This window comes from Halichondria panicea, chromosome 12, assembly GCF_963675165.1.
Source record: "Halichondria panicea chromosome 12, odHalPani1.1, whole genome shotgun sequence".
Lineage (NCBI taxonomy): Eukaryota > Metazoa > Porifera > Demospongiae > Suberitida > Halichondriidae > Halichondria > Halichondria panicea.
This window is the reverse complement of record NC_087388.1, coordinates 5,713,300-5,739,935: the sequence shown is the minus strand read 5'-3', so window position 1 is coordinate 5,739,935 and position 26,636 is coordinate 5,713,300. Positions and strand designations below refer to the sequence as shown.

Sequence of the window (26,636 nt, the reverse complement as noted above, 5' to 3'; positions counted from 1 at the left end):
AAATTGCTATATATATATAGCTATTAGTGTGTAATATGAGATAGACACCTCCAGTACACCATTCTCCATATCATGTCTGTGGAATAGGCCTTAGTACTGCAACCTTAGATCTTTAGTTGTTGTGTTAGTACACTGGCCAATTTTGATTTAATATTGCAGTCAAGAAACCACTCAAGTATAGTCCTGCATGTGTAGTCCTAGCCTCGATTCCAGCCGCCAAGAAAAAGTTATAGTACATCTTTCTCTTGTTCCATGCTGGGTTATTGTTTTGCTTCACCCTTGCAGCTGGGCCCAGTGATCTCCCCATGCATATGTTGCAATGGATGGAACAATCCGTGTGATATTCGAGCTCTTGAGAAAATATCCAGCCCCATCGATGCTGCAGTTCACGGTGACACGGCATACTTCAGGCACTATCGCAGCAGGAAAATCTATTCATACAATTTGACGAGGGGATGGTCAATATCAGCTGATTGCCTTGTCAGAGATTGTTCTTTGGTCGTGTTGCCTGTTCCTCACAAAGAAGCAGACCAATTCCTTCTTTACACAATTACATGCACAAGCATATTTGTAGAACCCTCTGATTTGAAAGTTGCCATTGCATAGAACCTCTTAAAACTATACAGCTGATTTTTTTCTGTAATTATATGTACACATAACACATACAGTGAATTGCTTTATTTGTCATTGTGTGGGCCTGAGGAACTTTCATGTTTGTACAGTATAAGATAGAGATAAGACTAAGGAATGTAGTGGTCACCCATGCATATAGATGTTGATGAAAAACAAAACCATTCTGCACCATTAATAGCCTTGGTGACACTGGTGTGGGTATTCTGATTTCACACATTGGATGGGGGGGTACACTATATAGTATACAGTGTACATAGGTGAATTGCTTCATTTGATTGTGTGCATGGGCCTGAGGCACTTTCATGTTTGTACGTACATGTATAAGACAGAGATAAGACTAAGGAATGTATAGTGGTCACCCACAAAATTAATTGTTGAACTACACTGAAAAACATATAACCATTCTGTACACCATTAGTCTTGATGGCGCTATAGTATATATCATTGAAGTCACTAATCCAGAACATCCGATGACATGGCCTTACATATGAGAAATCCTCTTGTTGAGCGTAACGATGTAGCCGAAAAAAGGTGGATCCACACTGATGTATAAGATCATGAGTGCACTCCTGATGAGGTTTTTATCAAGCATTTACACAACAGTTCTCATTTTGTAGTATATTATGTGCCTTTTTTGCAAGATGCAAATTACAAGTTTATTCATTGCTTTTTTATTTGTGCTTGTAGTGTACTGTGTAGTGTGTATATTATTATATGCTGATGTTTGTCTAACATTGTGATGGCTAGATCTAACCCATTGATTTTAAGTTAGCCAGAAGTCCCTGGGTATCCACCAAAAATGTAGTTGAATGGTTGCTATTTTGTAGTGCTGCATGTGCAGGTGTCCCAGTGGTTCAGTGAGCCCTGGCCAAGAGAGCAGCCAGTGGAGACAAGAACACTACTAGTGGTACTAGTGGTGAGGGGAACAAACTATCCAATGACGATTTTAGTTAATACTATATTGTACTTACAAACAATTATTTCCTTGAAAAACCAAAAGTATTTGCTTTGGGCACAGGTGTATGGTGGTTTGGCATCCTTATGAAAGCTAAAACCCCCAGGGTATCTACCTCATATAAAAGATCTATATAGACCACTATTAGCCTCGATCCCAGGCCTTACTTTTTCTTGCTGTTGTCACTGTTCATCCATAAAAGACATAGTGCTAGTGAGGCAACAAAGAAAGAAATGGGCGTACAGTTAAGAAAAAGTAAGGCCTGGTTTGGGAAATCGCGTGATCCACAAGGATTTTTATGAACGTGGGCGATATGTAGCCCACAATCGTGACGTAAGGTATTCTCCCACGCATTCAGAGTTAATAAGACTGTACTGAGACAACCACCAAGCTGTGCTGCAAGTCAGATCAGAGAACCAGCGTGGCCAGCTCTGGTGGCAGTAGCTACCTGCTATATATGATAATGATGACTAACTTAAGCTATTCTTGATCTATACTAGCATGTAGAAAGACACAAGAAAAGGTAATAGTCTGATAGAATCTGAACACACAATCTAGACTAGTAGATCATCTAGCTAAGCCTAAGGTATAGCTAGCTATAGTGCTTGCAAACTTCCAGTTCCAAGTCCATGTCCAGCTTGCTGCAGGTAAAGTTTTATTAGTCATAGATATCTGCGTGGGCAGTCCAACATCTCTAGCTCAGCATGCCCACGCTCATTTTCACCCTTCTACCACCCTTCTACCCTCACGCGACTTCCCGATACAGGCTCTCCTTTTTCCTAACTCTACGTCTATTTCTTTCTTTATTCCTCCAATTAATACCGTATTTTATCTCATTGAACGATTAAGACAGTATTTTATCTTATTGAACGATTGTGATAAAGAACAGAAAAAGGAGAGCCTGTGTAGAGGCTAGACCACTATAACAATTACCAGCTAGGTGAATTCATGCTTCATGAACTGCTATAAGCTTCAATTCTTTGCGAGATAGATCTGCATCCCTGCTTATCATCTCTAAAGGTTATAGATCTATATAGTTGACAGATAAAATTATGTGCTAGAAAAGTATAGGATATAGATCTACATTGTAGTTAAAATTGTAAAAGTGCATGAGTATATATATATAGGTGCTGGTGTATAATATTATTGATATAATTATTGGATCCTGTTCAGATAATTGAACTCAAGATGACTGATCATGATAAGTTGCTCTCTATTGACGATCTGTACAATGTTTTGGATGCTGTTTGTGATGCAGCAGAAAAGTGGTACTATATCGGCCTGGCTTTGGGACTTCGTCCGCCTACTTTGAACCAGATTACAGCCGATAATTCTGAGTGCATAGATCGTCTACAGAAGATGTTGTCTCGTTGGTTGCAGAATGGTCAATCAACGACCTGGCAGAGCATTATTCAAGCACTTTGCTCACAAACTGTAGGGCAGAGAAAAATTGCTGAGAAAATAGGTAGGCTGCATGGGTTAGTCCTTCTATACTACTATTTACAGTGTTATTATAGTCACCCTCTCTAAATCTCAGCGACTATATACCGTAGAAACTGATTGTTAGCACATGCGCTCATGTATGGAGTAGAGCCAGCTAACTGACACATACTGAGCTCCACCTAGATAGAGCACAGTACATGGTGGAGTAATCCTAGAATCAGTGAACCTTGCAAAGCTGAGTAGAGTGTGAATGTAAAGTGCTGAGTCAGCAATGAGCCCCACCCACTCTAGCTTTCTGGGGTGGGTGGAGCTCATTGCTAAGGGGGGAGTCTATGGTGGGTGGGGCTCATTGCTGACTCAGCACTTCACATTCGTCAGAAACAAACCACTCTACATGTATATAGCTCAGCTTTGCAAGGTTCACTGATTCTAGGATTACTCCACCATGTACTGTGCTCTATCTAGATTGAGCCCAGTATGTGCCGGTTAGCTCTAGCTAGCTGTGTAGTTTTGTAAAAAACGGAGATAGGTTTCACTCTGGCGAAAATCGATATAATTATATTCGGTAGTTTTTTCTAGTTATCACAGCTCCGACTGGAAGTAACTCAAATTTTCGCTGGTTAGTAGTCCCATAGCCATCTATTAGTGTGTGCAGTTAGTTAGAATCAATCTCGTTTTTTACGTGCATTATAAGCACTTTTAGCTGACGAAATTCAGTCGTTTACTCTATATATAAAGTGAACCTAGGCAAGCAGGCAACCCTAACTGGATCTATTATGTGTTATAATTAATATGTTCATTTGACAACATTTGACTATAGAATAAAAAGGGTCGAAGTCCACCTCATATCTATATGTCTCACATTCTCTTAGCATGATCAGACAAGGTAACAGCGTGCCCAAAGATCTAGAGTCCTTCAGATGGATATCACGGTTATTTTTATAGCTCCCATGCACTGTAAACAAAAAGCTAGGATACTCCTAGCTGTTTTACTGCATCTCTATAGCTAACTCTAGTCTGGAGGCCAGGCGACCCTTTCTCAGGGGGGGGGAGGGAAGAGAGGAGAAAAGGTCTGGAAACTCTTGCAGCATTTCCGTGTGCTCTTGGAATTTCAATCACTTGTGACATTGGAGGTTTAAAGAAGGAGTAGATGTAGCAATACTCTCATTTCATTGGGCAATCCAAATTCCACAGAGGCAATAACCCTGAATTAAAAATCACATGACCATAGGATGTGCATTTCATTGGCTCTGTCCACATTCCGCTAGAGCACACGGAAATGCTGCAAGAGTCTCCAGACCTATATAATTGAAGCACCAATTAACCAGTGGGTATTCACACACTAAATGTAAATATTTTTTCGTTCTAAATGAGTACCAATTTTGTATACGGAAATTAATTATGCACTTTTTAATGTGTCATACAGCATGCTTTGAAGGTCTCACTCTGCCTGCTGTTCCACAGCCTGCACTAAAGGATGTTTCACAACAGACTGATAGTGCTGAAAAGTTTAGTACTAGTGTGCCATCATGTAGTTTCATGTCTACTGTCAAAGAGTGTCTACCACAAAAACGTCGTGCCTCTTCAGCTGCCTCAATGGTCAGCAACAACAGACCAACTCTAGGTAAATACGTAAACATCTAGACTTTTGTTTACAATGCTAAGTTTGCTTCACCTCTTGCAGCTGGACCCTGTTTATTCCCCCATGATCTGCAATGGAACAAGTGTGATATTCGAGCTCCTGAGAAAATGTCCAGTCCAATCGATGCTGTAGTTCACCGTGACACAGCATATTTTAGGGCTTATCGCAGCAGAAACATCTACTCATACAATTTGACCAGTGGATGGTCAGTATCAGCTGATTGCCTTGTCAGAGATACTTCTTTGGTTGTGTTGCCTGTCGCTTACGAAGGAGCTGACCATTTCCATCTTCACACAATTGGTGGAATCAAGCCTGAAGAACATCGAAAATCCCCTGGCGATGAATTCACTAATGCCATCTACTACTATCAGTTGACTGATTGTGCTGGATTATTGAGATCAAGTTCAAATCACCTGAAATTTAACACTAAACAAAGCCAGATAACTACTGTGCGCAGTGATGAATGCCCAATCATAGCTCCAGAATTATGGAAATCAAGTTCAAATTACCCGAAATTGAAGACCAAACGAAGCCAGGTGACCACTGTACTCAGTGATGAATGCCTAATTGTAGCTGGGGGCAAAAATGATCTTGGACCAGTTAACACAGTGGAAGTGCTGACTATTAGATCCACATGTCAAGATAAGAAATGGCGTGAGGTTTCCAGTCTTCCTTATCCTGTGTATCGTGCTTCTGGCTGCGTGTGCAATGGAATACTTTACATACTAGGAGGAAAAGTGGTTAATAAAGAAGGAGATTTTGTTCCAACAAGGAATGCTTGTGTAGCAACGGTATCGCATCTTGTTAAATCTCCCACCGACGATCATTTCTTCAGGAAAATAGAAAATCTGAAATTCAAAACCTCTGCATGCATAACATTTGACAACCATGTATTGGCAATTGGAGGTTATGACAAAGCGACAGATCAACCGACAAAGCTTGTCTACGTCTACCACACTGGTGAAGATGTTTGGAAGGAGCTGAAAGGTCAATTGTCTGAGCCTCGATGTTCGAGTTTTGCTGCTGCTTTTGAGGACAAACAGATAATGATTGTTGGAGGGTACGATAGACCTGAAAGAATATGTACCGATTCTGTAGAGTTTGCAATCATTCCCTAAAAGCATTATTTTTGTATCTTATTAGTGTGTTTGTGTTGACCGTTAGACATTGTATTGCGCATGTGCAATTAATTGTCAGCGGCTCATTCTTGAAATAATTGATTATGCACTGAGTTAGCCTCGATTGGATTTCGCAAAAGAGAAGGGAGCATCAACATGGCTCACTGCCATACCATTGGTGGAACACGGTTTTGCATTCCACAAGGGCGCTTTTCAAGATGCCCTAGCCCTCAGATATGGCTGGACTCCAGCAGACATGCCCCTAAAATGTGAATGTGGAAAAAACTTATCAGTGGAACATGCCATGTCCTGTGCTAGGAGAGGATTCCCCTCAATCAGGCACAACGAGATCAGGGACCTAACAGCCACCCTCCTAACAGAAGTGTGTAATAATGTTTGTACAGAGCCGGAATTACAACCTGTGTCACAGGAAGCTCTGAGAGGTGCCTCAGCCAACCGCCAGGATGGAGCACGGCTAGATATAGCAGCCAACGGTTTTTGGGGAGGAATATTTGAAAAAACTTACTTTGACGTTAGAGAGTATTTAACCCCCTGGCCCCGTCCAACAGACATATCCAATTTTCCTCCGCATACAGAAACCATGAAAGGATCAAAAAGCGGGCCTATGAACAAAGAATAAGAGAGATCGAACATGCCACCTTTACACCACTTGTACTTTCTGCCACAGGGGGGCTAGGTAATGAGGCCAACACATTTTACAAGAGACTGGCATCACTTCTGGCAACCAAATGGAACAATCCCTACAGTAGTACTATGTGCTGGCTAAGATGCCGACTATCTTTCTCTCTCCTCCGATCATCAATCATGTCCATTAGAGGAGCCAGGTCCTCATGTGGGCACGCAGCGCTAACCCCTACAGCCGTGGACTTGGTTAACTCCGAATGTAACATTCATTATGAACTATCACTTACTTTGAACTTTCTATTATTGCGCATGCATTCATGCATTCTTAAAAAACAAAAAAAAAAATTTAGCCTCGATTCAAGGCCGATTAATACTGCTAGTTAGTCTCGAATCCACGCCGATTGAAATACGCGTGGATTCGAGGCGTAAACAATTCTCAGTTGATCACGCAGACTCTGTCATGCCCCAGAGTGGTCATGCCCTAAGCCTAAGGGTGCGGGTGGTTTCACTATCACCAGGCACAATGAAATAAGAGATTTAAGGCCACTCTAAGTGACATTCTGGTTTCTGGTCCTAAAGTTTTTCTAATTGCATGCGGGCGGGCGGCTTCATTATCAATTTCACCTTATGAACTCATTATTTTGCAAATGAATATCATTATCACACTATTTTGTACCACATGGGACCATTATGCGCATGCGTAGTAGAAATAATGGGATAGAAATCCAATAATGAGATAGAAATCCAAGAATAAAATCTGACCCGGCGGTGGACCAGAAACCAGAGTATCACTTGGAGTGGCCTAACGGCCAATTTACTCACTGAAATTTGCAGTGACGTCTGTGTAGAGCCTGAACTAATCGGGCTGTCTTCAAACGTCCAAGACGGTGCCAGATTAGACATTGCGTGTAATGGCTACATGTGTGTCTGATGCATGATATTTATCAAGTATACTTTCATCAACTATACCCTTGAACTTCACTAATTTAGCATGAGATTGTTAGGAGTATTGTTATACTGAGGTACTGGCAATTATACCTATATACTGGTATCCCAGCCCTAACTCGACCCCCACCTCCTCCGCCCACCACTCACCAGGGCCGTAAGAAAAATTTTTAGGTGGGGGCAGAAAAAAGGAATGGACCCTCTCCTTGTGACTCAGGGGGTGGGTCTGGGAGGGGGGAAGTCCCTCTCCTGTACCGCCGGAGGCGAACTTTTTAAATTTGTATGTTCTCGAGAGATAAACAGGAGAAAGATACATAAATGAAATAATCTGCATGTGAGAGCTATAGCAAAACAGTTTATTCGACGTGTGTTAGTGGAAGCAAAGTCACGAGCAACTGCTTCCAAGCGACTCAGTTAGCGGCTTGTGTATATATAGACGCTGGGGATTCATCGAGCTTCGTAAGAAATAGGTCTTAGTTCGCCTACCTTCTTCATTATGGGCATGCAGGCTGAGGTACTAAAGAGAAAAAAGACCTTGTGCCATAGTGAGCTCTTAGCTATATAAATTTCAGCTGCATGTGGATCGACCTAGCGTTCAATTGGAGACGGATCGGCCTGGGATCAAGGCTAGGCTAGACTGTGATCTGCGCATGCTGGACTCTGCAGAGGAGCCCCACCCCTTTTCAGAGTGGGGGCCGGGGGGCAGTTTCCCCCCCAGCCCCCCTAGTAGTCTGGGGGCCAACCTAATAGCTCGGGGGCAAAATCAAGAGCGCTAGGATTAGCTTTCTCTCTTCCCCCTCCCCCCTCTGAGAAAGAGGTCTGGCCCCCAGACTACCCCCCTAGTTCTTACGGCCCTGCTCACTCACACCCACACATGCACAAAGACTCCTACTCAGCGCTCTAATTCTAAAGCCACAGTGTTTGTGTCTCACATTACCCATCATATCACTGACCAGGAGTTGAGGGAACACTTCCAAGTAATATCCAGATACCGCTACCTGGCCCACCTCTCTCAGTCCAAAGCAGACCCCTCCCTCAACCACACCCTCTACAAGCGGGCCCTGGCACACCACCCTCTAGACCAGCAGCTCTGGAAGAACTATCTCAACTATATAGTGAGCAGCTGGCTATGTGTAATTTACATATTTATTCCTATTATAATTGTGGTTGAAATTTTGTGTGCTCAAAACAGAAAAGTTAATTTGTGATCTATTCCGCCTCTCAAACAGACCACTAGCTTTGGTAAGGTTGGATTGGTCGTTGTCTCTGGTTGCAAGCAATCACTTCGTAATTGTCCGTGGGTGGTCGACTTCTGGATGAGCTACACACGAGCACTGGAGCGGGTCCAAACCAATCACGAGGAAATTGTTGGTCAGTAAGTTATATATGAGATGATTTCTCTAGTGTACATATTGTATAATTAATTGCTGCTACATTTTTAAGCCACTTTCTCTAGCTACATGTAACTATAGTATGCATTGCTGTGATCATGTTATCTATCATAATAATTGCATATCATTGTTGCCCTTAGAGATGTCCCAGTGTATGAATAGTTTTGTTTCTTTATCATTGTTGTCTCATTTAGACATGTGACGTCCCAGTGTATGAAAACGTTTTAGTTTCTGTTTCCTGCAGCTGTGTTTGAGAAGGGCTTGAAGGGCAACCTCTCTGTGGCTGCAGACTATCTCAAGTTGTGGACTGCATACTGTGACTACCTCCGGAGACAGGTACACACGCCTCTCTCACCTTTGACCCCTAAGGAGGGCGTGGAGACGGCCAGTCCTAATTTGGTGGAGTTACGGAAGACATTCTTTTAGCTTGAGACAGTCTTGAAGCATGTAAGAGTACCAATACCATGTGCCAGTACATTAGTACAGAATATAATTTTATTGTATGTACTGTACTACTAGGAAGGGAGATTCCCAGTGTTGTGACCTAAGTGGTGGCTGTTTTCTATCCTCCATCTACAATGTATATTCAAGACACAAATTAGTTGTAAACTAGGCCTAGAGTTGGTTATTTTTATCTAGAGGTGGTGGTTAGTATCAACCACCACCGACCAGTGAGGGCACATCTCTAGATCTATGCCTTATCACTTTCTAATCAGTGTGCCTAATATAGTCTCCCCCGCCCCCTCCACAGTATATGGTAAGGATGGTGACCCTACAGACTCTCTCTCTCGTTACCAGGCCAGCCTGGAGGCTCGTTGCTATGACAATATGGAGACGGCACGAGCGCTCTGGGTGGAAGTGATGAGTAGACACGGAAAGCAGGCACAGTACTGGATAGAGTACGCTAGCATTGAGAGGTACATTGGAGTACAGTCCATTTTGAACGGCCATAACTTGGGTTTGGATGGTCCAATTTCAATGATTTAATGTTTTTCTGATAGCTTAAAGTGAGCTTTTTTTTTAAATCAAAGGTCATTTTCGGGGCTGATTTTGACAAAAAAGCGTGGGCTATAATAGTTGGGGGAAAAGTTCAAAATCAGGTCCGATCAAAAATGTTGAGCTAAACATGACATCTGATAGAACTTTTTCTGGGCTTTCAGACAATCATAATGCCAGATGCTCCTAGCCCAAGTTATGACCAATCAAAAGAGTTAAGATAATAATTATACACTACTGTACAATCATGTAACACATGTACTGTGATCCCAGGATTGTTTCTGTTACACTCATATCAAGCACACCCTCTACCCTCCGCCCCTAGGTCCCATGGCGACACTGCCAGCTGTCGTAAAGTGCTACAACGAGCGTCCAACTCTGCCAGTGATGACCCGGAGATGGTGTGTGAGGCACTGCTACAGTTTGAGAGGCGACCTCCAGTCATTTGAGGGGGCGTTGGTGAGGTGTGAGGCACAGCTGGACTGTGTACGAGCGAGAAGGGAAAAGGTGTGTGTGTGTGGGCGGTAGGGTGGGTGTGTGTGAAGTTATGAGTGGTGTGAGCTCGTTTTTGCAATATCTCAAATCATTATTTTTTCTCTCAAGCTGCTGAAAAAGATTCTTTCAAAAAGGATGATCTAAAGAAGCACAGAAAGATGGACATAGGAAAGGGCAGAGTCAGCAGCAGAGATGAGGGTCAAAGTTTAGGCCGTAAGAGACCACCTCCTGGTAGAGAAATGTCAGATGATCAACAACCGGCGGTTAAGAAACAGAAATGTACGTTGCACTGGTTGCCAATTTTCGTATTCAATTAATGACAGCACTACTAATACTGTACATTGCATGTACCGTATTGACCTTGCCACACACACCCACACACACACGCACAGTTGTAGCAGAGACTGGCATTGTACAGTTGCCCAGTAAGAAGGTTCCAACAGTGGAGGCAGCAAAGGTTGAGACAGAGGGTCCGAAGGAGGCCAGGACTGTGTTTGTGAGTAACCTGAGCTTCAAGGCCACCGAGGATGAACTCAGGGAGATATTCACACCAGTGAGTGTTGAGATCACCTAGCTACTAGATGCACCTGTTAGGTGTATGTACAATGGCTATTGAGTTCCTTATGTACTGTGGAAGTTTAAAGAGCTATGTGTACATGTACATGTATACATTGTATACTGAAGTAATCCGATAACACAGCCAGTAACACAAGTTTACATACCACAAGTTCGAAGGAAATTCTTACAAATAATGGGCAAATATTTCTGCTGCATATATCTCTAGTGTGGACTAATCGCTGAGATTCGGCTTATCAGGACACGTCAGTCTAACAAGGGCAACGTCTACGCCTACGTAGAGTTTGCGACCCCTGACCCCGTGGCCAGTGCACTGGGGCTTGACAAGACGGAGATTGAGGGACGTCCGATGTACGTCTCACAGTTCAAGGAGAAGGGAAGACCTGTGTCTAGCCTGGGGGACAAGGTGACTATGTGTTTTTGTTTTGATTTCGCTAGAACAACGTTGTTGTTGCAATTTCATTACAGTCAGTACTCGTCATTATCGCGACTGTTAGTGCACTTGTGTTACAGTGTATGTGCTAGCCATATCCTATACTCTCCTTAACAGACACCACCCCCACCCCACACACTCACACCCATCCCACACACACACTCACACACACACACACACCCACCCCCCCCCACACACACAGACACCTCAGCGCTCTGACTCTAAAGCCACAGTGTTTGTGTCTCACATTGCCCACCACATCACTGACCATGAGTTGAGGGAACACTTCCAACAGGTAGCATAATTATGAATGCTCTGTGTATCATGTGTGGTACAGTGGTACAGTAAATGTACATGCATGCTAGGTGGTACATATACAAGTAGTGTGTCTTATCAAGGTTTCATTTATGGAAGTTTTCGTCCTATCTATCAAAATGTTTGTGTGGATAAGAAAAGTGCTGTAGTTAACGTGTGTTGTCATGGCTGCAGTGTGGAGAGATCAAAGAGGTTCGACTGATCAAGAACAGAGAGGGAAGATCGAAAGGTTTTGCTTATATTGAGTTCACTGATGAGGTTAGACAACATTTGCTGACCATTGCTATTGCTAGAGCAACCCTTTTCACCTCACTTAAATACAAACCTTGCAAGTCAACCACTACAGTGTACACAGTGGGACCACACTATAGGCTATCAGTACACAATTTATTATCAGGGTATTTGCTCTCAAGTGAGGGTATGTGTGTAGAAATATTTTCCAAGAGAAGTCTCAGATGACAAATGATTACCCCACACACACACCCCACACACACACAGTCCTCGGCCAATGTGGCTGTCGCTCGACTCAACAACAGTGATGAGCTTGGAATGAAGAGGATGAGCGTGGCCATTTCCAACCCTCCCAAGGGAGGGTCAAAGGGCACTTTCGGGGGACCTGAAACTGAGACTGGGTTTAAGCGTCCGACCTTTGCACCCAGAGATATGCAAGACAACAACCCAATGTAAGCTGATACACTTACTATAGTTACCCCTACACGTACATGTACATGTGATGGTCAACCCATTAATAGCTAACCCACAAGACACAGTAATGCAATTTGTTAATGGATCTGAAACCATTTTGATGGTTGATGGCGTGCGTATCTGTACCAGCACATATGCTATCCATGCCAAATTTTAATTGCATAATCATTATAATGTACTTGTTCCCAGTAACTCACCCCCCCACACACACACACCTCCACAGAGTGACAAGTCGGCGTAAGACCAACATCCCTCTACTCCCAAGAGCCCTGGCCAAGAGAGCAGTCAGTGGAGACAAGAGAACACTACTAGTAGTACTAGTGGTGAGGGGAACAAACTATCCAATGACGATTTTAGAAAATTACTAGCCAAGAAATGAACCAACTTTTTGCACATTTACTATGTCTTGCTTTTTGCCTTTGTTGTGTACTGGACTTTGCAGAATCTTTGCAACACACATAGAGTAGAGCCTTTTAGTGGCAATGTAAACTGTGGTCAAACAATGTAAAATCATCATTTAATGATTGTAGCAGATTTGAAAAGTCTCAGTATAGCTAGCTATGGCCTATTCGTGTGAAGAGAAGAGATCTAAGTCATACTCCTCAGATTTAAGATGGAGAATGATCTATCAAGTAGAAGTAGTTAGTAATACTATGTAGATCTACATGTACAGACAGTGTTTAGATAATTATGTTATCTTGCTTATTATGCTGTTTTGTAGGGCTTGGCAGACATTGATTGTTGAAACACTTATATGAGTTTAAGAGCAAAATTTCCCGGGGTATGCACCCAATTAGATGCATATAGCTGTACATGTACAACGAAACCCTGCTCCAGATGTCCATATACTGGCTGCTGGAATGTGTATTTATAAGCTGGTTGTCTTGTCCTAGCTAGCTATATAGGTGGAATTGTAGATATAGATCAGGTATAATCGGACCTGTTTATTGGATCTCGGCAACTAAAGTAGCTCGATCAGTACTATATAGTGTGTCACTGAATGAGTAGTCATCCTAAGATTACCTTAATCAAAGGAACACAGTGTCTTCAATGGCCAGCTCAACTCATGGTGTTGAAGTACATCTATATAATTATAGTCTTTCCATGCATGCATGCTAGCATCTATATAATTATATATAATTATATATAATTATATATAGTCTTTCTTTTGTTCCATGCTGGGTTGTTTCTCTTTATATTAGTCCATGGAGAGTACTGATCGTACAACAGGAGGAAATATGCTCTCTATTGACGATCTGCATCATGTTTTAAATATCCTTATTGATGCTAGACATAAGTGGTACAACATTGGGCTGGCTTTGAATGTTCGTGAACTTACTTTGAGAAAAATACGAGCTAATTTTCAGAGTTTGGAGTGTAAGGATATCGATTGTCTACGAGAGATGTTGTCTCATTGGCTGCGAAATAGTCGATCGACAACCTGGCAGAACATCATCCGAGCTCTTTGTTCGCGATCTGTAGATCAGAGAAAAATTGCTGAGAATATAGGTAGGCTGTCTTATCATATAAAAGTTATTATTAAAATATACTAAATTATTGCACTTTTTATGTGTGTCTTGCAGCCCAATCCAAAGGTCTCACTGCACCAGCTGCTCAGAATCCAATAGCGTTCAGTGCATCAGAGGATGTATCACAACCGACTGAACGTACTCTTACTCAACAGCACAGTGCTAGTATGCCATCATTGGGTGGTGATTACATGTCCTTTGCAGGAGATGAGCTATCAAGGGAACATCGTGCCTCTTCAACTGCCTCAATGACCTGCAATCTCAACAACCCAACTCATGGTAAGTACATTAATTCTATAGTCTGGGTTTTATTGTTTTGCTTTACCCTTGCAGCTGGGCCCATTGATTTCCCCCATATGTTGCGATGGAACAATCCGTGTGATATTCAAGCTCTTGAGAAAATATCCAGCCCCATCAATGCTGCAGTTCACGATGACACGGCATACTTCAGGCCCTATCAGACCAGGAAAATCTATTTATACAATTTGACGAGGGGATGGTCAATAGCAGCTGATTGCCTTGTCAGAGATACTTCTTTGGTTGTGCTGCCTGTTCCTTACAAACAAGCTGTTCGTTTCCTTCTTCACACAATCGGTGGAGTCGAGCGTAAAATTCATCGGCAAAATAAAAACGAAGAAGAATACACAGATGCTATTTATCAGTTGACCGATCCTGCTCACAGAGAATGGACACGTTCAATTTACCCAAAATTGAGGACGAAACGAAGCCAGGTGACAGTTGTGTTTAGCAATGGATGCCTAATCATAGTTGGGGGCAACAGTGCTCATGGAATAATACAAGCAGTCGATGTTTTGATCGTTACATCCCAAAACAAGGTATGGCGTGAGGTTGCCTGTCTTCCTTATAAAGTGTTTCGTGCTTCTGGCTGTGTGTGCAATGGCATGCTTTACATACTAGGAGGATACGTGGTTAGAGAGGGAGATTTTGTTCCAACAAGGAATGCTTGTGTAGCAACAGTGTCGGAACTTGTTAAATCTCACACCAACGATCATGACATAGTCAGGAAAATACAAAGTCTGGAATTTAAACACGCTGCATGTGTGTCGTTTCGCAATCATGTATTGGCAATTGGAGGCTCGAAATTTGATACGGAGACACATCAGCAAAAAGGGGTGAAGCTTGTCCACGTCTATCACACTGGTGAGAATGTTTGGAAGGAGCTGAAAGGTCAATTGTCTGAGCCTCGATGTTTAGGTTTTGCTGCTGCTTTTGAAGACAAGATAATGACTGTTGGAGGGTATAATAGACCTAATGGAACATGTACTGATTCTGTAGAGTTTGCAATCATTTCCTAAAAGCATTACTTTTGTGCTCTTACTTGTATTGTTTCTAATGTCAAGACCACATTCTCTATTGCGCATGTGCAAATTAATTGTCATGCGGCTCATTTTTGAAGTATAATTGACTTTGCACTCGGGTGCAAAAGTGCCCTCGGCGAAATTATTTGCACACGGCCACCGTCGTGTGGAAAACTGTGCACTTTATATAAAGCAACCAAGTCAGTGCACATCATTCAGCAAAGATTTCAAGCAGCCAGCAGAAAACTAGCCTCCTTCACCGGCCTTTGAAAGAAGGCCTGCTATCGACTGCTTGCGCATGCGCCAAATTATTGGATTTTTTTCCCGTAAATATTTCTATAATACTATAATATTGGATTTTTTACCCGTAAATATTTCTATAATACTGGATACATCAGAGAAAATATTCTAAAAGTCATACACAGAGCTATATAGCTAGCTAGCTAGAAACAGAGCTGTGTAGGTTTGTTGTACTGCTATTTTCTTCTGATAGAATCAGTAGCAGTAGTATAGTAGACTTTCACCAAAGTTAGTGTTAAATGGGCGTGGCCTGTCCATATAGGCTCTTATCAGCCGTCACTCCTTTCAGACGATCGTCATCCACACTGTTGCAGGCTGTGAGTCTTTTGTTAACATAGCAGGCTAAGGGTAGCTATCAGAGAATGCTATCCGATGGGCTAGAAACCTTCAATAGAACTTTCTATCTACTTCCTTCAATCCACTTCCTTTCATTGTGATGTCATAGTTTTACTGAGCATAAACGATGTTATCCAAAGCCCCCAGATACCGGGGGATATTAGCGCATGCGCAAGTAGTCGATACCAGGCCCACTTCCCTAGCGGGAAGTGCGGCCTGGGATCGAGGCTAGCAGAAAACAAGAAAAACTAGAACCAACTCTCAACAATCTCTCAAGAACTCTCAATAATCAGAAATGGCGGACAAACCAACTACAGCTGGACCCTGCAAGTGCAGTAAGTCTGTGACTAGACTGTGTCTAGTGTATCAGTTTTCATGGCTCATTTGTAAAAGCACGTACTTTATAGTATTATTCTTCCCTACACAGGCAACTGTAACTGTGGCCCTGACTGCCAGTGTGGAGACAAGTGTGACGGAAATTGCTGTCCTTGTGTGTGTAAGGGGTGTGCTGGTGCAGACTGCAAGTGTGGACCCAACTGTAAATGCCCCAAGAAAGGCATCGATTGCTGTGTAGCTGGACCTTGCAAACGTAGTAAGTTTAATTTATCATTTGAAATTTCGTGGCTTTTCACTATACCTACCACTTACCTTTCATGGAGACCGTTGTACCTAATCTTATTCATTAATTTCTCTCCTACTATAGCTGACTGCAAGTGCCCTGACTGCCAGTGTGGAGACAAGTGTGATGGAAATTGCTGCCCTTGTGTGTGTAAGGGATGTGCTGGTGCCGACTGCAAGTGTGGACCCAACTGCAAATGCCCCAAGAAAGGCATCGATTGCTGTGTAGCTGGACCTTGCAAATGCAGTAAGTTTATTTTAGGACTTTCGTGGCTTTTCACTACCACTTGACCTTTTATGGAGACCTTTGTACCAAATCTAATTCTCTCCTACTATAGCTGACTGCAAGTGCCCTGACTGCCAGTGTGGAGACAAGTGTGATGGAAATTGCTGTCCTTGTGTGTGTAAGGGGTGTGCTGGTGCAGACTGCAAGTGTGGACCCAACTGTAAATGCCCCAAGAAAGGCATCGATTGCTGTAGCTGGACCTTGCAAATGCAGTAAGTCTCTCTTCTTTTGTCTATTGTCTAAATCTCTGTGGCTTTTCCATGTATTCATTTCCTTTGTGTTTATAAAGCAAGTTGTTTATCGATTCATTTCCTCCCTACACAGGCAACTGTAACTGTGGCCCTGACTGTCAGTGTGGTGACAAGTGTACTGGTGGAGAGAGTGGCTGTTGCCTCTGTGTGTGTAAGGGATGTGCTGGTGCCGACTGCAAGTGTGGACCCAACTGCAAATGCCCCAAGAAAGGCATCGATTGCTGTGTAGCTGGACCTTGCAAATGCGGTAAGTTATTTAGTGTATGGCTTGTCTCTTTCCTGCGTGTCTATTCTTCCTTCAACTGGAATTTACTGAAACTTTTCTCTCCTATAGCTGACTGCAAGTGTGGCCCTGACTGCCAGTGTGGAGACAAGTGTACTGGTGGAGAGAGTGGCTGTTGCCTCTGTGTGTGTAAGGGATGTGCTGGTGCCGATTGCAAGTGTGGACCTAACTGTAAATGCCCCAAGAAAGGCATCGATTGCTGCGTCCCAAAGTGAACTCAACTATAACTGGACTATAACTTTAGAGTATAGTGATCACTATTTAGAATATAGTTTGCTGTATTTCACTCGTTCAAACTTTCAATCATCATGATAATTATAACGGACAAAATTATAATGAGGTGATTTCGTGGGGTAAATCTAATAATACACAACTAACAAATTCTGGAGACACTAGACGTTGAATACTATATAACATGTTCATTTCAATGTATAATGGGACAAAGCCCACATTCATTCATGTAGTCATTGTTTATATACTCGTGACAACATAAAACATAATGGTGAGCATGAACAACACTTACAGCGCAGAGTGTTGCGTATAACATCAGGAGTACATTATTATGAGGAGACCTCTTCATGCATGTGCTCCTGATAATATCAATATTTATGCCTCGGTGCGCATGCGCAAGCGAGGTATACGGTAGTGTGTTTGTGTGTCTGTGTGTGTCACTGTGTCTGTGTGTCTGTGTGTCTGTGTGGTGTGTAGACCGCTACAGCTGCTCAAGGAGAATCAAGTGCAAGTAAGAGTTTCTATAGGCTTCTAGTCATGTTTACTTGGATTTTAATTCGTGGATTTGCAAAATAATGCTTCGTTCTCGAGTTATGCCTAGTTTTGCTTACTTGGAATGCTATTGCAGCCTTTTCAGAAGAGTCCGTAGCAAAACTTGTTCACCGAGTGTTACTACTCTACTTAGTAGTTAGCTCTGCATTAGAACGCTAGCTATTGGTAGCTGCAAGAGTGAGCAGAGAGCTGCAAGGCTCTGCTGACTTGCTAGTCGAGCGCCGCCGCCCTCCTTGAAGGAGGTCAGGAATCAAGCCTATCCACAGTTTTGTTCTGGCCTGTTACGCAATAGTATCATGAATATCATTCATTCTATGTGGGTGCTAACCAATAGCGATGAATATCATTTATTAAAGTGGGTGTTGGCCTCGCCTCTCAGTCAATCCAACGTACAGTTGAGTTGGTGTGATCAATCCTCTTGAGATACTGCAATCTGATTGGAGCTGGTGGATTTCCAACAACAGAACAAAACTGTGGATAGGCTTGATTCCCGACCTTCTTCCGGGCAACGGTAGAGGGCGGCGGCGCCCGACTACTGACTTGCAGCCATATTTTAGACTTGAACTTTTGGCATCAATCGTTTTTAACAACAATCATGGTTGATCATTACCCACTATTCGGTTGATGTTCATCATGATAATTATAATCAATGTGTGTATAAAAGCTAGCTATTAGTAGTTTTATGTTATGTAGCTTTGGCACCTCCACCGAGGCATCAGCACCTGCAGTGCTTTCATATATGAAGTACTCTTGATAATCCCAATAAAAAATCTATATCAAACTGCATTAATTCTCTGTGCATGCAATTAATGTATAATTATATCCCGTTGCTATATTGTTGCCAAGTGCAATATGCTTCATATTGCACTGCTGAAAAGTCATATTGCACTGACCACAAAACGCCCCTCTGGCATAATTAAATTAAATATTGTATCATGAGAAATAACAAGTATCAAAGTAAGTCCAGCCATGCATGAATGTTCAGCACTGCTGGAGTTTCTTCTTTGCAACCATGCAGGTTTTAAAATCGTCCCAGGCTCATTTTGTGAAGATTCTGTGATCCTAGACCTAGTCCTCCACTTCTTGATGCACAGTCAATTCTGGCTTCATCATAGCACTAGAAGCGGCTCTTTTTGCAGGGGGCTTGAGCTGTTTTGCAGCAGTGTAGAGGCGAGCTTCTTTGGCTTGGTTGTGATACCGAGGATAGTGCTAGTGGAGGGGGCTGTTCGAGCAGTAGTTACACTGAGTAGTATAGTGGGGTGTGGCTGTTTCTTCGCAGCAGTAAATGGGGTGGGGCTGTTTCTTTGCAGCAGTAGAGGGGTGGGGCTGTTTTGCAGCACCAGAAGTGGGGTGGGGCTGTTTTGCAGTGGTTTCAGCGTTGGAACTCCAACAATTTTGTGTCAAGCCATTCATCTGTCATGCCAATCTTATACGCTGCATATACTGGCGTCTAGGAGAGAGAAGAGGTGGAGCTGTGTCTAGAGTTGTCTTTGTCATCTTTTTGTGCAGTTTATATTGTGTTACTAAGACAGTGTTATGTTGCTATGCCCTCGGGATATAAATTAGTTATTACACGTGCACTCGGGATGCATGGAACATATTGCACTCAGTCCTCGGGGCTTACGCCCTCGTGCTTCAGTGCAATATATTCCATACATCCCTTGTGCCCGTGTTATAACTATAACTTAATTTTTATTACCCTCATATATTGTGGTTTCTACTTCCTGTATTTTTGTCTGACGAGGCTTTAATTACTGTATACACAAACCTTAATTAGTATGTACTACATATACATACACAATCTTAGTATGATGTGCCCACCAGCTTATAGGGCATATATTGATTCCTTCTATAGCATGTGACTTGTATACACTGCATGTATATAGTATATAATTATTATTGTATTGTAAGCATAATGGTATCAATTAAAAAGAAACATTCTGAATGGAATATAAAGTTATTGCACAGTTCACAATCGGGTGCATGTGATCAAGATTATAGTGATAACGAATGTATCACTAAATGCCCTTACCTTTGGTACACACACTACACTCAACAATAATATGCAGTATGACTTACCTCTGCATGGGGGAAACTATTTTTTTTACCCATTTTTATAATTAAAAATGTGGCCTCATAAAAAACCCAAAACGGAAAATAACACCTCAGCATATTTTGCCCTGAAAATGTCGTTATGCAAAACTTAATGTAAGGATCTTTACCAAAAATGTACATTGATGCCCAATTATTTTTAGACACCTAGATCTATTTGCTAAAATTGTTCCATTTATCAGGACCTAAACTCTCCTAAGCAACCACTTTTCTCCAGGGCTGCATGTCCAGTCACTCTGACAGCCCTCACGATTTTATAGCAATCTTCAAGACTGTCCCTATTGCACATGCACCACTGCTCCCAACAGCTGCGTTACTCATTCCTAAAGCCAATAACATGGCCCTCTATTCATTCAAGTCTGTCTGAAGCATACAGGATCTAGCCTTGTTTAGCTACATGCAGGGCATTATAGCTATATAGTCCATAGCTATACAAAATACTACGGTGGACCCCAAATTGCATCCGAACTTAAGTTTATTAAAACCATCATAATAATTATTATGTATACATGTGAATTATGCACCATGCAGGGCGGCCTACACATGTGGCCTAGTTTTCACCCATATACTCTATAGTCATGCATAAAGACTGCATTGGTCATGTGTCATAATTAAATAGACACATGCAATTAGGAAATATCATTGTTAAAAATTTGAGAGGAAATGTTAAATATTTGGACATTTCTGGCAGCACCATACACAAGGAAGGCAAGGTAGACAGCATATCATCAGAGTACCATACCCACAGGCAAACCAGCAGAAGCAACAGGCATTGCAGAACTGATCTATCTGCAGAGGTATAATAAAAATAATGTTCCTTAAGTTCCTGCACTCTGCACTACACACTTTTATTACTTACCTTTGATCTCGAGCTCTTCACTGCAGAGGGTGATTTTGAAATGTTCTCTACAACTTCTGTACTCCTTGGACTATCAGTTTGGCCACACACTGCTGATACATCGGATGATGAAGGAGAGACGCTTATTACGGCTACGTAAGGCACGTCTATTGACTGTCTGTACTTAGTAACCATGTATTCAGCTGCAGCATTAGCCATGTAGGAGAGCATCTCCACTTGTACCACATAGTCTGCAGACACCAGTACACTGAGCTGCAAGCATTGGGACTCTCAACTGCAGCTACTGACTATTATACCACTCACCTTCCCCAGCCATAGACACAGGCAGCTCATACACAATACAAGGACTCTCATTCTCAGCAGCATGCAGTGACAAATAATTGGCTTCAAAGCACATTTTCACGGTTTGAGGGTTCACTTACAGGTAGTGCTCTGGAAGAGGCTTGCTCATGAAGACTTGCAATTTGATCCTGAGCAATGGGGTTGGAAGCTCTAAGTAAAGTACATCCTGTATAACAGCATGCAAGAAGTGAGTAGATCTACATCCTGACAGCATGCAAGAAAAGAAGGAAGATTCTTGCATGTTTAATGACCACAACCACTTAACTATACATGCTAGTACAATGTTTTTTATGCTGTTATTGATACAGCAGATGAGTGGCACAACTTTGGCCTCGCTTTGAAGGTTCTTGAACCTACTTTGAGGCATATTAACAGGGGAATTCTGATTGCAAGACATATCTACAAGATATGTTTTCTCATTGGCTGCGAAATGGTCAATTGACAACCTGGCAGGACATTATCTAAGCTCTTTTGCTCGTGATCTGTAGACCAGAAGTGCTTGCGTAGCTACAGTGTCCCAACTTGTTGAATCTCATAGCACCAATAAAGACATCATAGTTTCAAATACTTGGAACTTTGTGATTCTGTGTGTGTGTCATTTTACAATTGTATACTGGCAATTGGAGGCTGGAAATTTAACGCAGAGACAGGTCAGCAAAAAGGAACAAAGCTTGTCCAGGTCTATCACATGAAGATGTTTGGAAGGAGCTGAAACTGAGGTCAATTGTCTAGACACCTCAATGTTTGGGTTTTGCTGCTGGTTTTGAGGGATAATGACTGTAGGAGGTTATAATAGAGCATCATCGTGTACTGATTTTGTAGAATTTGCATCAATTAAATAATTATAAGCATTGTTTTGTGACTCTGTAGAATTCACATTCTCTATTACGCATGTGTTAACATCAACCAGACGAAGTGCATGAGCGTGGGGAAGCTTATACATATAGTCCTGCATGCATGTGCATGATATGTCAGGTGTTCTTTTATAATTATACATTTGCGGAAAAAGTATATATAATTATAGTACTATATACTTCGATCTGATTACAGTGATAAAAATACCCAATCCAATTACTTTACTACATAGTCTGTTCTATGCACAAAAACCAAATAGCCAAACAAGGCTAATATACAAAGGTCGCCCTTACAATACGAACGTTGATGGCTAGATCTAACCCAGTTTCAAAATTCAAGATCAGAATTCCCAGGGTATATCCACCAAAAATGTACATGTTGAATGCTGCTTATTACATATGTTGCATGTGGGTGGTTTGGTGATGGGCTGACCAGATGTGGTGGAATGTATTCATAAGCTTGTTGTCTGCATGCCAAAGACACCAGTGGCAGTCACCTGCTTTATTAACTAGATTCATGATCTCCAAAGGGTGCTAATTAACAGCTAGCCCAGTAGTTTAGCTCAGCTGCAGGAACTGGATGTGCTATATTATATAGCCTCTGCTATATAGAAGTTGAACAATTTTTGTGTGCTGTTTATTGTTGTGGATAGGTTTACTGAATTCTTCAAGCTATTATATACTATGGCCAATACTGATGATACACAGTTTCCCCTCAGTCCAGTGGAGAGTACTGATCGTACAATAGGAGGAGACGTTCTCTCTATTGACAATCTGCATGATGTTTTTGATGCTGTTATTGATACGGCAGATGAGTGGCACAACTTCGGCCTCGCTTTGAAGGTTCTTGAACCTACTTTAAGGCAGATTAAAGCTAATCATAGGAGTTCTGATTGCAAAGCATGTCTACGAGAGACGTTGTCTCATTGGCTGCGAAACGGTCAATCGACAACATGGCAGGACATTATGCAAGCTCTTTGTTCGAGATCTGTAGACCAGAGAAAAATTGCTGAGGATATAGGTAGGCTGTCTTATCACATGATTTATAACCTCATATTAGTGTAAACGTCATGCAGTGTCTGACTGTGTCCCTTCACCCTCAATCAAAATTACTGCATTTTTTATGTCATTGCATGTGTGTCATGCATGCAGCCCAACCCAGAGGTCTCACTGTGCCAGCTACTCCAAAGCAAAGAACGTTCAGTGCACCAGAGGATGTGTCACAACCGACTAGTGTTCAGCAGCTCAGTACTAGTATGCCATCAGGTCATGATTACCTTTCCATTGCCAGAGATGGGCTATCAAAGAAACATTGCGCCTCTTCAACTGCCTCAATCACCAGTCTCAACAGCCCAACTCAGGGTAAGTACATCTGTAGTACTTTCATACCATGCATGTGGGTTTTACTTTATGTCCACTCCTCAGCTGGGCCTAGTGATTCCCCCCATGAGCTGCAATGGAACACTCGGCGTGATATTCGAGCTTTTGAGAGAATGTCCAGCCCCATCGATGCTGCAGTTCATGATGACACGGCATATTTCAGGCCCTATCGCAGCAGGAAAATCTATTCATACAATTTGACCAGTGGATGGTCAGTATCAGCTGATTGCCTTGTCAGAGATGCTTCTTTGGTTGTGTTGCCTGTTCCTTACAAAGGAGCTATCCATTTCCATCTTCACACAATCGGTGGAATCAAGCGTAAAATTCATCGACAAGATGAAGACGAAGAAGAATATACCGATGCAATCTACCAGTTGACCGATAGAGAATGGACATGCTCGATTTACCCAAAATTGAGGACGAAACGAAGCCAGATGACAGTTGTGTTTAGCAATGGTTGCCTAATCATAGCTGGGGGAAACAGTCCTCATGGAATAATACAGACAGTCGATGTTTTGATCGTTACATCTCAAGATAGGGTATGGCGTGAGCTTGCCAGTCTTCCTTATAAAGTGTTTCGTGCTTCTGGCTGTGTGTGTGATGGCATGCTTTACATACTAGGAGGATACGTGGTTAGAGATGGAGATATTGTTCCAACAAGGAATGCTTGTGTAGCAACAGTGTCACAACTTGTTAAATCTAACACCGACGATCATGACATCTTCAGGAAAATACAAAATCTGGAATTTAAAACCTCTGCATGCGTGTCATTTCGCAACCATGTAATGGCAATTGGAGGCTGGAAATTTAACACCGAGACAGGTCAGCAAAAAGGAACGAAGCTTGTCCACGTCTATCACACTAGTGAAGATGTTTGGAAGGAGCTGAAAGGTCAATTGTCTGAGCCTCGATGTTTGGGTTTTGCTGTTGCTTTTGAAGACAAGATAATGACTGTTGGAGGGTATAATAGACCTAATGGAACATGTACTGATTCTGTAGAGTTTGCAATTATTCCCTAAAAGCATTACTTTTGTGGTCTTACTTGTTATGTCAAGACCATATTCTCTATTGCGCATGTGCAAATTAATTGTCATGCGGCTCATTTTTGAAGTATAATTGACTTTGCACTCGGCTGCTGAGTGCAAAAGTGACACGGCCACCGTCGTGTGGAAAACTGTGCACTTTATATAAAGCAACCAAGTCAGTGCACATCATTCAGCAACGATTTCAATTCAAGCAGCAGAAAACAAGAAAAACTAGAACCAACTCTCAACAATCTCTCAAGAACTCTCAATAATCAGAAATGGCGGACAAACCAACTACAGCTGGACCCTGCAAGTGCAGTAAGTCTGTGACTGTGACTGTCTAAGAGTTTTCATGGCTCATTTGTAAAAGCACGTGCTTTATAGTTATACTTCCTCCCTACACAGGCAACTGTAACTGTGGCCCTGACTGTCAGTGTGGTGACAAGTGTACTGCTGGAGAGAGTGGCTGTTGCCTCTGTGTGTGTAAGGGATGTGCTGGTGCAGACTGCAAGTGTGGACCCAACTGTAAATGCCCCAAGAAAGGCATCGATTGCTGTGTAGCTGGACCTTGCAAACGCAGTAAGTTTATTTATCATTTGGAATTTCGTGGCTTTTCACTACCATAGTTGATGTAATTACAGCGCCAGTATAAAAAATAATTATCTTTGCGAGACTATGTACATAAAACAAATGAATTTATATGGTGGTATAATTATGGCCAACAATTTCGAATTTCGTTTAATTAGACTGGCACTGTAATTACATCAACTACGGTATACCTACCACTTCCCTTTTATGGAGATCGTTGTACCTAATCTTATTCATTAATTTCTCTCCTACTATAGCTGACTGCAAGTGCCCTGACTGCCAGTGTGGAGACAAGTGTGATGGAAATTGCTGTCCTTGTGTGTGTAAGGGGTGTGCTGGTGCAGACTGCAAGTGTGGACCCAACTGCAAATGCCCCAAGAAAGGCATCGATTGCTGTGTAGCTGGACCTTGCAAATGCAGTAAGTCTCTCTTCTTTTGTCTATTGTCTAAATCTCTGTGGCTTTTCCATGTATTTATTTCCTTTGTGTTTATAAAGCAAGTTGTTTATCGATTCATTTCCTCTCTTACAGGCAACTGTAACTGTGGCCCTGACTGTCAGTGTGGTGACAAGTGTACTGGTGGAGAGAGTGGCTGTTGCCTCTGTGTGTGTAAGGGATGTGCTGGTGCAGACTGCAAGTGTGGACCCAACTGCAAATGCCCCAAGAAAGGCATCGATTGCTGTGTAGCTGGACCTTGCAAATGCGGTAAGTTATTTAGTGTATGGCTTGTCTCTTTCCTGCCTGTCTATTCTTCCTTCAACTGGAATTTACTGAAACTTTTCTCTCCTATAGCTGACTGCAAGTGTGGCCCTGACTGTCAGTGTGGTGACAAGTGTACTGGTGGAGAGAGTGGCTGTTGCCTCTGTGTGTGTAAGGGATGTGCTGGTGCCGACTGCAAGTGTGGACCCAACTGCAAATGCCCCAAGAAAGGCATCGATTGCTGCGTCCCAAAGTGAACTCAACTATAACCAGACTATAACTTTAGAGTATAGTGATCACTATTTAGAATATAGTTTGCTGTATTTCACTCGTTCAAACTTTCAATCATCATGATAATTATAACAGACAAAATTATAATGAGGTGGTTTCATGGGATAAATCTAATATTCTGGAGACACTAGACATTGAACAGTATATTAAATTTCAGTGGAGACATGTACCACACGTGAACATTACACATAGCTATAGTAGTGGCTTAGCAGTTTAATATACTTTTCAGTGATAATCTTTATTTTCATATGTTCATGTATAATGGGACAAAGCCCTCACTCATTCGTTTATGTAGTCATATCTCATTGTTTATATACTCGTGACAACATAAAACATAATGGTGAGCATGAACAACACTTACAGCGCAGCGTGTTGCGTATAATATCAGGGGCACATTATTATGAGGAGATCTCTTCATGTGCTCCTGATATCAATATTATATGAAGTACTCTTGATAATCCCAATAAAAAATCTATATCAAACTGCATTC

At 42.1% G+C, this 26,636-nt stretch overlaps 4 protein-coding genes and 1 pseudogene across 11 annotated transcripts in view; 4 read left to right on the top strand and 1 right to left on the bottom strand.

The window, feature by feature from the left end:
* Nucleotides 1–21,413, bottom strand: part of LOC135345356 (uncharacterized) — a 63,479-nt gene extending 42,066 nt beyond the window's left edge. Inside the window, exon 1 of the mRNA XM_064542762.1 lies at nucleotides 21,272–21,413. Coding sequence (XP_064398832.1) covers nucleotides 21,272–21,334 — 63 coding nt within the window. The 5' untranslated portion in view covers nucleotides 21,335–21,413. The remainder of the gene's footprint in view (nucleotides 1–21,271) is intronic.
* On the top strand, nucleotides 1,741–6,820 carry LOC135345433 (uncharacterized; annotated as a pseudogene).
* On the top strand, nucleotides 8,234–15,229 carry LOC135345350 (squamous cell carcinoma antigen recognized by T-cells 3-like). Of its 6 annotated transcripts, none has more exons than XM_064542754.1 (15): nucleotides 8,234–8,496; nucleotides 8,611–8,752; nucleotides 9,017–9,219; nucleotides 9,524–9,689; nucleotides 10,094–10,276; nucleotides 10,372–10,542; nucleotides 10,656–10,816; nucleotides 11,048–11,245; nucleotides 11,484–11,567; nucleotides 11,762–11,845; nucleotides 12,086–12,270; nucleotides 12,516–13,369; nucleotides 13,495–13,801; nucleotides 13,876–14,100; nucleotides 14,155–15,229. In XM_064542754.1, exons 5-12 carry the CDS (start codon nucleotides 10,099–10,101, stop codon nucleotides 12,658–12,660), a joined length of 1,206 nt encoding a protein of 401 aa, XP_064398824.1. In that variant the 5' UTR covers nucleotides 8,234–8,496; nucleotides 8,611–8,752; nucleotides 9,017–9,219; nucleotides 9,524–9,689; nucleotides 10,094–10,098; the 3' UTR covers nucleotides 12,661–13,369; nucleotides 13,495–13,801; nucleotides 13,876–14,100; nucleotides 14,155–15,229. The 6 variants fall into 6 exon arrangements, with proteins under 6 accessions (XP_064398824.1, XP_064398821.1, XP_064398822.1 ...); XM_064542751.1 differs by having other exon boundaries at nucleotides 8,236–8,496; nucleotides 11,475–11,567; XM_064542752.1 differs by lacking the exons at nucleotides 8,234–8,496; nucleotides 8,611–8,752 and having other exon boundaries at nucleotides 9,001–9,219; nucleotides 11,475–11,567.
* Nucleotides 15,957–26,227, top strand: LOC135345353 (uncharacterized). Of its 3 annotated transcripts, XM_064542759.1 has the most exons (8): nucleotides 15,958–16,111; nucleotides 16,204–16,368; nucleotides 16,480–16,641; nucleotides 16,733–16,805; nucleotides 17,090–17,178; nucleotides 25,415–25,576; nucleotides 25,688–25,861; nucleotides 25,949–26,227. In XM_064542759.1, the coding sequence occupies exons 1-8, from the start codon at nucleotides 16,072–16,074 to the stop codon at nucleotides 26,110–26,112; spliced, it is 1,029 nt and encodes a 342-aa protein (XP_064398829.1). In that variant the 5' UTR covers nucleotides 15,958–16,071; the 3' UTR covers nucleotides 26,113–26,227. The 3 variants fall into 3 exon arrangements, with proteins under 3 accessions (XP_064398830.1, XP_064398829.1, XP_064398828.1); XM_064542760.1 differs by lacking the exon at nucleotides 16,480–16,641 and having other exon boundaries at nucleotides 15,957–16,111; XM_064542758.1 differs by lacking the exon at nucleotides 16,733–16,805 and having other exon boundaries at nucleotides 15,959–16,111; nucleotides 17,005–17,178.
* On the top strand, nucleotides 22,690–24,646 carry LOC135345351 (uncharacterized). The gene is made up of 3 exons (XM_064542756.1): nucleotides 22,690–23,185; nucleotides 23,317–23,526; nucleotides 23,590–24,646. Exons 1-3 carry the CDS (start codon nucleotides 22,849–22,851, stop codon nucleotides 24,561–24,563), a joined length of 1,521 nt encoding a protein of 506 aa, XP_064398826.1. The 5' UTR covers nucleotides 22,690–22,848; the 3' UTR covers nucleotides 24,564–24,646.
* Nucleotides 26,228–26,636: the final 409 nt, after the last annotated feature.